General features: G+C 35.4%; 2 protein-coding genes across 2 annotated transcripts; one reads left to right on the top strand and one right to left on the bottom strand.

Moving 5' to 3' along the window:
* Nucleotides 1-2,503: 2,503 nt before the first annotated feature.
* LOC135071667 (protein lin-7 homolog C) lies at nt 2,504-3,360 on the top strand. Its single transcript, XM_063965435.1, has one exon. The coding sequence runs from the start codon at nt 2,617-2,619 to the stop codon at nt 3,211-3,213; it is 597 nt and encodes a 198-aa protein (XP_063821505.1). The 5' UTR covers nt 2,504-2,616; the 3' UTR covers nt 3,214-3,360.
* A 348-nt stretch (nt 3,361-3,708) lies between these two features.
* Nucleotides 3,709-6,815, bottom strand: LOC135071666 (RING-type E3 ubiquitin-protein ligase PPIL2). Its single transcript, XM_063965434.1, has 9 exons — nt 6,596-6,815; nt 6,299-6,518; nt 5,887-6,196; nt 5,566-5,690; nt 5,285-5,429; nt 4,921-5,069; nt 4,647-4,798; nt 4,152-4,341; nt 3,709-4,013 (listed from the first exon to the last, which is right to left on the bottom strand). Exons 1-9 carry the CDS (start codon nt 6,625-6,627, stop codon nt 3,780-3,782), a joined length of 1,557 nt encoding a protein of 518 aa, XP_063821504.1. The 5' UTR covers nt 6,628-6,815; the 3' UTR covers nt 3,709-3,779.
* Between the last annotated feature and the right edge of the window lie 4,194 nt (nt 6,816-11,009).

Genomic DNA, 11,009 nt, shown 5'->3' on the forward strand with positions numbered 1-11,009 from the left:
TTTTACGCTCGGACTTGAACTTCGTGATGATTGCGTAAAATTGTAGACATGGTTGTAAATATTTATCTGGGATATTTCAAATCAATCAAACCTTAGTTTATTTGTTATTTGATGCCAATCAATCGGGCTCTATCATTTTGATTGTCGTTGTTTCCTACACAAAACCAGAGGCGAGAAAAACGTACCTGCTTGTACCGTAAACCTGCTTGTAAAGCAGATAATTTGCAGTAATTTATCAGGGAAGTAACATTGATTCTATAAACAACTATAAACGATTTGTGCCCTGCCCTAGTATTTTTTTAATTATCTCCCAAACGTTGAGGAGTTAACCATCAAAACTATGCCTCTGATTTAATTGCTAAATTAGTACAGTAAATTTTTATATAAATAGCTGAATACATGTGCAAATCCTACAAGATTTGTGGTAAAATTTAACAGCAGTTTGCTGTTAAATTTTACTCATATTAAAAAGTCAACAAAGGTCACACCCAAATTCGTGAAGAGCTGATTTTACGACTATTAGACGATTGCAAGGTAGGGAGATGGCCTCGATAGGCGTCATTAATCACGCGGACGCCAAAGGGAGCCATCAGGGGCCATTACTAGGCCCTATTACAGCGCAGCATTTATGTGATGGCGTGAAATGAGTGCGGATTAATGCAGGCCCTACACACCGGATATTTGAAGGTAAATGGAGTAATTAGCGAGGGAATATAGAAGTACGTCACCAGGGTGAAGGGAATCAAGTGACAGAAGTTAGGAACCACTTTTTATTGACACACTGTTTACGACGTGCGTTACGAAATACACAACATTCAGGTAGGAAATAGTGTTTCTGAGCAGGTTATTAATTGATAAATTAATCATGTTGTTTTCTTATAATCAAAATTCATTTATTTTTAATGAAAATATATCTACTTATTTTTGATCATGTAAACAAAGGATTTATTTCTCAAACAACATACAGGAAGGAAATGAATACCTGTGTTACAGGTCACCGGGCCCACACGAAATATATAATTTAGTTCATTTCTAGAGTTGCAGTTATGTTTGTTTGTTTCCTCAATACTAATTAGGCAGTATTTAAATGAAAATGATACCATAAATGGTAAAAACCACATTGATAAAGAGAAGCCAAATTGTATCTAAATATAAAACATATAACTTCAAAGATTTAGATAAACTCCTAACTTTAGAATTATCTAAATTCCAAATAATAAACATCTATTGAATGCCTTTCAAGATAAAAACTTACATAAGTATCAACATTCAACAATAAAGAGAAGTCAGGAGTTCACAGCAGGTAAATAATAAGTCTTGAATGACCCTTAAAACCTTTTTTATTGACTAGTCCTACATGGGTATTATTAAAAGTAATAAGTTTAGAAGGCTCACTTAATTGTTGGAACTTTTGTAATGTTGAGATGTGAATAAATGAAAATGAATAATCTTACTTTTATGTGCAGTGCTTCGTACATAGTATGTAATGATATTAATAAACATGCAAAAAGAATCTGTTTTTGAGTATGTTTGTTTGTATATGAAATAGAATGACTCGTCATCAATTTTGTCAGATCTTAGGAAAATAGCTTATATTAGATAATACTTAGCTAATAAGATGTATCATGTCATTAAAAGAATTGAATTTCTGTTTTGCAATTAGGAACTGGATGTGTCGTGGTTGGATTACCTTATTTGAAAGCTATTCAATGTTGATGACTCAAGCTCAAACATTCATCAAGTATTTTAGCTTTACAAAGTCCAGTAATGTTTAAGTAAGAGACCAGATTTCATGAGTGTGGGAGAAATGCTTTTATGCAACAAATGTTATACCAACTTTGTTATCTTATACAAACAAAGCTTATCAGACAAAGGCCCACCAACTGTACAAAACTGAAACTGAATTGAAATGAGATTTATAATAATTTGGCGACTTACTATGATTATGTTCTTTTGTAAGTTCTCTTAAAAGTATAAGTTATAGGTCTCAGATGATGAGTTCGAACTTCGATGGGTATACATCTACTTCGTTGGTCTTACTATTTTATACGTTGATGCCATCAATTTACGCGTAATAATAATCGTCTAGACGTCCTGATTATTATTTTTAACACGTTATTAAGGTTAAAGAGCAAGCCAAACAGGTTATGATCACAGAATTAACTTACCCAAGTCATCCATGGCAACTTCTTATCTGAACTTTTCAGTTTTAGCACGATCACACTTAACACAGTAAATCAGAATTTTGCTTTTAATACTGCAAATCTATCATAAAAACTGAGCGGGAGAATACTAATTAGAAAATACTGAAACTAAAACAAAAATCGCAACAACCCAAGAATTTTTGGTGACGTTTTTTTGACATAATTAACATGTTGTCTATTTTGACATTTCTTTTCTAGTTCTTTTTGTTGGTACCTGTGGTTGGCACTATTGGATTCATGTAAACATAAGTGCTGGAACCCAGAGCCGTAAAACAGCTAAAAAAAGTATTGATCGATCTGTCTTACTCTGTGGTCTTTCTCATCTGTCATAGTTGCTTTCGTCATCTTGTGTTTATAATTTGTTTAAAATTACGCCCTTCCTCTTATTGGATTCAAATACTTTCGAGTTATAATGAGCAGCACAGGGGAGCAATTGACCTTAGCTAGAGATATAAAAAGGGCTATTGAACTGTTGGAAAAACTTCAGCAAAGTGGAGAGGTGCCTGCAACCAAATTAGCTGCATTGCAGAAAGTGCTGCAGAGTGACTTCTTGAATGCTGTGAGAGAGGTTTATGAGCATGTTTATGAAACTGTGGATATCCAAGGGTCGGCTGATATCAGAGCCTCGGCTACGGCGAAGGCGACTGTGGCGGCATTCGCTGCAGCAGAAGGACATGCCCATCCTCGAGTTGTGGAACTCCCTAAGACCGAAGAAGGATTAGGATTTAACGTGATGGGTGGTAAGGAACAAAATTCACCCATCTACATATCCCGGATTATACCAGGTGGGGTCGCAGATCGCCATGGGGGTTTGAAAAGAGGAGACCAGTTGCTCTCTGTAAATGGAGTGTCTGTGGAGGGAGAAAACCATGAAAAAGCTGTTGAATTATTGAAACAGGCTGTTGGGTCAGTCAAGTTGGTTGTTCGCTACACACCAAAGGTGTTAGAAGAGATGGAAATGAGATTTGACAAACAGAGAACAGCCAGGAGGCGCCAAAACTACAATTGAAGTCATTCCTCACAGCTTGTGTTCATTCAGTCATTGAATTTTATTAGTACTTAAGTAAAAGTAAAGGATCATTTAGATTAATATGTTATACAGTGTAATGTTAAACTTTTCTTGTTGTATTTTATTAAAATGTACTTATATTGCACATTTTTATTGTTATATTCATATTTTATTTGTAAGACATCAATATTAGAATGAAGTTATTAATTCATCACATAAAATAAAAATATTTCAGTTAAGAATATGAAAAGAAACATTTTGAAGTTATTGAATTAAATTCTATCACAAATGTATGCATTAGTCAGCCTTAGAAAATGATAAAATGATTGTTAGCATATTTATCTATTTCTAAAATTGATAGATAAGTTAAAATGCAAAAATGTGTAGCAAAATTTAGCATTATTAATATTATTAGCACATTGATTTAGTTTATAAAATCTTGTCAGTATTCTAGAAATTCATCTGAAATAAAATGAATTTTGTAAAGTAATAATTTTTATTATTTATTTATTTTACATAGGTAATATTTACATTGAAAACATTCCACTTTATTCAGCAGTTTTTAATTACCAGGAATCAAAACTACCAAACTTGTATTTGGGATCTTTCTTAGGTTTTTTGGGTGGTGGTGCCTCTTGAGCCTTAGATTTGGTTGTTGATGCCAGTTCTTGTAGATTTAGGTATTTCCCAACTCCTTCCCTGAAGACCTTCAGTGGTTGTGTTGAAGCCTTTTTCGGTTTTACTCCTGGTCCTTCAGATTCAGCTTTTCTTTTTAATTCTTCAGCTCTTTCTATTGCAAGCTGAAAATGAATATATTTTTTTACTAAATCTGTTACATCCTAGTCCATTAGGAAAAAAATAATGTATAAATGGAGAATATGATTTTTTACATATAATTTAGTTGAAAAGCAGTAACAAATTTAAAAATAAGTGTTTACCTGTTCTTCAGCCTCCGTAAAGGGATCTACAAAAACTTGAGCCACTTCTATTATGATGTCGTGGACAGGCCTATCTTTGTTGTCCACTTCAATTTGTTCCATTATGTTTAGTGTGTCCAGGCCACCAACAAGTTTACCAAATATTGTATGTTTCCCATCCAGTTGTTTACATGATCGAAATGTTATGAAACTGAAATACAACAGTATTTATTTTTTAGTGTACAGTTTATTTATACAGTCATTAAGAGGGATTTTCATTATGATTCTAATACATTGGTTCCCAAACTTATTTGAGACGCGCCCCCTTTCGACCATACAAATAATTCCGCGCCCCCTCCTCCAGTCAAGATTATTAATTTATTGGTCGTATCGAGCAGTCTGGAATGTATTCTCTCTGCGGTCGCAGGTTTCTTATACTTAAGTACACAAATGGCCCGCGCCCTTCTTTAAAGGTCTTTGTGCCCCCACTTTGGGAACCAATGTTCTAATACTTACAACTGAGATCCATTAGTGTTTGCCCCTGAATTAGCCATGGAAAGAATCCCTCTTCCTATGTGATGTAGGTTAGGCCTGATTTCATCTTCAAATGGCTTCTTCCATATTGACTCCCCACCAAGACCAGTGCCTGTGGGATCTCCACCTTGGATCTGAAATAAATAAGCAGTTTATCTTTATTCTAAAAGGAATACTCCAAAAACAACTGATTTTTTTATGTAATATGGTAATATTGGTATTTTTCTCATAAGTAAAATTATTTTCTTCAGCTCACCATAAAGTTCCTTATAGACCTATGGAATTTTGTCCCATTGTAGTATCCATTGTTGCAGTGTTTTATGAAATTGTCGCATGCTTTAGGTGTGACGTCACAGTACAGCTCAAAATTTAGGGGGCCATAATTTGTCACCAGTCTGACATACCCTGGAAAATGAAATGGTTAATAACTCTTGAGTATGACAATAAGTCAATGTGTTAACGCCAGTAAATCAAATAAGCATTTTATTGTTTTATATTTTAGAGAATATTGTTGTGTCCACAGAATCAGGATTGTTCTCTGGTCAAGAATAAAGTTAATTCAGAACATGTTTTACACAGCCATATTACACAAAAAAAACTATGTGTTAAACGTTTAATACCTTTTTTCTTCACTCTGTCATACTTGACTTCATCCTCACAGATGATTGCAGCTTCATGTACAGTTTCCGGCACCATCGCAGTGGACGTGAAGCTGGCTGCGACCATCCCAGTTGAGTAATGGGCAGCATTGAATTTATCAGCAACCTGCAATTTAATTTATTACAATACATGAAAAGAAAAGAGAAATGCCCTGGGCCCGAATAGCCAAAATATTCTGTACATAGCAATATAAATAATAATTGTTTTAGAGAATAAATGAGATCTAATATTTGAAACCAACCTCTTTTTTGGTTTCAACCTTCTCAGGTGCTTTGTATTCTTTCTCCAATTCTTGCAATATATCCTTTGTTTCAGCTGATACACATTTCAGCTTTGCATGTGGGTCCTTTCTCATAGCAATCTCCTCTGGAATTTCATTAAAAATAAATTAAATATTTATTTGAATTTCTGTTACTAAATTAATTGATTCCAGCCAGACATTTTGGTATAATGTATTTTGCCTTTTAAGTTGATTGTACTGTTTTATTTTTTGGTACCAAATAAATGTTTTTTCTTTCTTTCTTTCAGATGTAAGCTATTATTGAATTTCAAAGAAGTATACCTTCAGTTTCCACCCTCAAATTGTTCTTGATATGATGAAATGTGGAAATATTGAACTTATTCAAGTTATTAGGGTCCTGTATGGTGATGATATCGCTCCTAACAAAGGGAGTGTCACTGATGAGGTCCTTCCAGTTCTTGCCCTTGATATTGAGCTGCTCCACGGCCTCGTAGGAGTACACATTGCCGCTGGTTCGTATTGCCACGATGTGGGAATTCTTCGTGAAAGGTTTGAACAGTACCGGACAGTGATAGTCATCTTCAGCATTCTTATGGAAATGTAGTTTTATTAAAGACTTGACATCAACTTTCTGTAAATAATTTTTAAAAATATGAGAAATGGTGTTTTGATTGAAAATTAAAATATCGTAATGTATTATATTATCTGTGGTAATAGTATTCAGATAGCTTACCTTGCCAGTCACTGGATTGATTTTAAACTTCTTTATGAAGTCGATGATGGCTTGAAGCTCAAATACGTTCCCGTCGAGATCACAGTAAGCATCGTCAAAAGGCTGAAGACACAAACAACAGTGATCGAATGGAAGTCTTTTGAATGTTGTATCTTCTTCCACAGCAGTTCCAGATCTTTTCCCACCATATAGAGTAGTCCACTCCGTATAGGTTAAGTACCTAGAAAGCAATAAGCATAAATAAACTTAATTTCGAAAACTTTAAGCCAGTAAAATACAGTAGTTCGCAGTACATACATTTTATCTTTCTGATGCTGTCGTTTACCCATGTTTGCTAAGTTTAATTTAACAAGCGATTTCAAGTAGGAATTCGACACAGAATCTGCTGAAAAAGAGAAATTCTTTTCTGCAAACCAACCACAAAAACCTTTTCTGCAATAAAAGTAACACGAAAAATTGGAAAAGTGGAAAACAAACAACACCACCACACGAAAAATGTCAATTTTGACAATGTCATGAATGTTTTTTTTTTTTTTAATATAGTTTTTCACGGCTCTGGGTGCATGCCCTTTTAAGCCAGTCTTTGAAGTCCGTTGAACTTTTGTTTGAATTTGACACATGACAACTTTGTTTGACACTTCACTTCACTGATTCACTGTGATTCACTGATATTTTCTTAGTTCTTTCTTCTCAATTTCTCAAATAGTTCCCAGAGTTGAAACCACGAAAGTATATATGGGTTTGAAAAGTTTCGGATCCTTGAGGAGTTCGTCCAACGACTGTGGTACACGTTCACAAATAGATTGAAGGTCATCGATCATGACCAGTCTCTGGATTCCAAAACTTCTACATTTCAGGATTATGTGTTCCATATCGGCAAGCTCTTCATTGCAATATGTACATTCAGCGCTCGGAATCAAGTTAAGCCTCTTCAGGTGAGTGGGAGCGTGGCAATGGCCAAATCTTAGCCTATTTATTATGGTTATGAACTTCCTGTTATCTATATTCTCATTCCTCCGATGGTACCAAGGTTTGGCGGGCGGGCTTCCTTGGATCTTAGCATACCATTTTCCCTTTTCCATACTAGTAATAGTCCAGTACTCATGCCATATCTTTTTCAGGTCTTGACTGATTGCGGCTTGATAGTCAGTGTGAGGTAACTTCAACAACGTAGAATGGTCAACATCAAAGCCATTCCTTGCAGCCAGATCAACAATTTCATTCCCCCTGATGCCACGGTGCGATGGTACCCAAAGGAAGAGCAGTGTCTTACCAGTAAGTCTATATAAGGTGTTATTTTTTGTACTGATCATACTTTACCAACGCATCTAATAAAATCATACAAATACAACCCAAGTGTTTTTAAAAAAAAATTCAGGCTAGTTTTTGTTTTTACTTTTCCTAACAAAAAAAAGATATTATTTTTACAACCATCCTGTCTTCACTCACTGCCTCTCTCTCTTTCTTTACTCATTTCATTCATACGAGTACGAACAATGGCCGCGCGCATTCATTCAACGTTCACACACATAAAGGTTAGATTACACTAAACCTACGTTACCAAAAATTATCACTCGTGAGTATGTACGATGTTACGTCATGTTAATAGGTACTACGCGCTGGGAGAAACAAAATCTAGCTACATAAGTAGGTAAATAAGTTTATTTTCATTAGTGTAATAGCGGGGGACTTTTCCAACGAACCGAGGCGAATCATCCGCGTTAAACTAGAAATTTAAAAAAGGATAGAAATTGGAATTCAATATCTACGGTTTCGTAATGCCTACGCAATTTATTTAGAGACGTAATAAAAAATTGATAGGTACATACCTATTACTACTTCGCTTCGCTTCAGTGGAAATGCACCCTAATATTGAATATGAATAGGTGTTGTAAATAAAACTCACTGATCAATTTTCCTGGTTTTAATTCCTAAATTATGATTTGCCATCACACTTTAGATTCATTGATTTTACTTATTCACACATTTACCTATTTTGAATGTTGTTATTTAAAGTTCCTAGGTTATTATTACACTAATCACAATACATTTTGAACGTCAAGCCTTTGTTGAATGTTCACGTAAACACTGTCTTGCACTGTCTAATCTAGCCACGATCGAATTGAGGTAATGCTTTCGGGCTGCACACTTGCTTGCTGTTCACTAGACACCACGTCGGATGTTGTATTCACAATTCGCGCACTAACTTTTTTACGGAAAAAGTCCCTTTCGCGTAAACAAGCACTCATCTGTCCAAATCACACTGTAGGTATGTACCTAGGTAGACTTCCGCAATAACCATCGATAGAACTAGGTCGCGGTCGTGGCCCTTTGGCAACAACTCCTTGATAAGGCATTCCGTATTTTTACGCAAAAGCCGCCGTCTGCGGCGCTCGCATCTGGGTACCGCCAGCACTGTGCCGGTGATTGAAATTGAAATCCAGAACTTCGTCCTCGAAGCGCACGGAATCTCGTCAAGTCAGGATACGGCTGCGCTCCCTGAAGCGCTGCGCGGCTCCAAACAAGCAATGAAGGTTTTCGACTCGTCAATGTTTCTCGTCGGCCAGTTAGTGTGCCCGAAACATAATTTCACCTGCGTTTTGTTATTGATCAAGCGCGGCATTGTAATAAATCACACATACACTGCAATACGTTTGGGCGCATTGGACGGACTGGGACGATTATTTATGTTGTTGCGCTCCCGCATGCCGATCGGCGGCTCGGCGCGGGCTGTGGGCGCGGAGCGACTGGCATGGCAGCGAGCGATATCAATATGGCCGACTCACGCGGCGCGGCACGTGGCAGGTCGTTGCCCTCGGCCGGCTACTACGATAGTGCGTACAAACGAATACTCACCGCGCTCAAAGGATGATTTATTTTTTATTTTTTTCGAAACATTCTTTGTCGTTTTACTCGAAAACTAACCTGAATTTTTTTTTAAAAACACTTGGGTTGTATTTGTATGATTTTATTAGATGCGTTGGTAAAGTATGATCAGTACAAAAAATAACACCTTATATATGTTATTAATTAATTTCTTAATATCATAAACTATATAATTCAAATTATATTTACAAGAGTTATTTTCCAGAGCTAGTAATACGCTTTTAGAGTCAGTTAGAATAATAATATTGTCAGATGGTGGATTACATGTACAGATATGTTTAAGTGCTAAGAGGATAGCATAACTTTCTGCAGTAAAGATACTACAGTGGCTTTCAATTTTATGACTTTGAGTAAGTTTAAGTTGTGGATCATAAAATGCAGAGGTTACACTATTCTCTTTCTTTGAACCATCTGTGTACACTTTATAATAAGACTTATTTAGAAATTTATTAAGATCAATTTGATTGGAGATCTTTTCCCTTAAAATGGTGAAATTATTTACAACAAGATCTTCATAATTAACTTTGTACATGGGCCATGGCTTATCTTTATACATATTTACAGTGAGAGAATCAATATACAATGCAATTCTTAGTAAGCCCGGAGTGCGTCCAGATATTAACTCATTACCTGTAATTGGAGGAGGAGGAGTAGAGCATATTTGGGAAGATAAGGGTGGCATGATTCTATCTAGTACTGGTTTGTTAGTTGAAGTTATTAGTTTGAGACAAAAATTTGCTGCTAGTTGAATACGTCTCAGTACTAAAGGAGGAATGCATGTTTCACATTGCATAGCATTGATAGGTGTTGAACACATAGCTCCTGTTATTATTCTAAGTGCTTTATTCTGAATAACATCTAATTTCTTTAATAGGGTTGGACTACAATTCATATATGCTAAAGTACTATAGTCAAAATGAATACGCACTAAACTCTTGTATAACATTGATAAAATCTTAGGATCAGAGCCCCAAGTTACACCGGCTAGTGAGCGTAATAAGTTTAAAGCCTTAGAAGAGTTGCGAATGAGAAGCTTGATATGACTTTCAAATGTGAGTTTTTTATCTAGACACACTCCTAAAAACTTTTTTTCCTGAATCCATGGAAGAGGATTATTATTGTAATAAATATTAGAATTACACTCATTATATTTTTTCGAGAATAACATAACGCCGCTCTTATTGGGACTAATATCAAGTTTTAATTTACCAGAATAAAAATTATGAATTTCAACTAAAGCTAGGTTTAAACTGTGCACAGCAGTATTTACATTTTTATTTACAGTATAAATTAATAAATCATCAGCAAATTGTAAAAATTTTATATCCCTTTGTGTTAAATACTTATTAATTTGACTAGTGTATAAATTGTACAATAATGGCGAGATCGTAGCGCCCTGCATTGTGCCTTTATATACATATCCGGGTCCATGAAAAATGTTATTAAATTTTATATACATTATTCTTTTATACAAAAAATTGAAAATCCATTTACAGACTACCCCGGGTACTCCAATATCACATAAGATGGCTATTAAAATTGAGGGGACCACGTTATCGAACGCGCCCTGTACATCAAGGAAGACTCAAGCTGTAGCAGAGTGACCGTCAAGAGAATTCCTAAGATCTGAGACCAATGCTGTAAAACTTTCTGCTGCACTTCGGCCTTTCCTAAATCCGAATTGTTCATTTGGTAAGATATTATTTGATTCGACATAATAATCTAATCTTGTCTTTAACATGCACTCAAATACTTTACCTATACATGAGGACAGAGAAATTGGTCGATAAGAGTTACAGTCATCAGGAGGCTTATCTGGTTTAAG

This window comes from Ostrinia nubilalis, chromosome 5 (genome assembly GCF_963855985.1).
Source record: "Ostrinia nubilalis chromosome 5, ilOstNubi1.1, whole genome shotgun sequence".
Taxonomy (NCBI): Eukaryota; Metazoa; Arthropoda; class Insecta; order Lepidoptera; family Crambidae; genus Ostrinia; species Ostrinia nubilalis.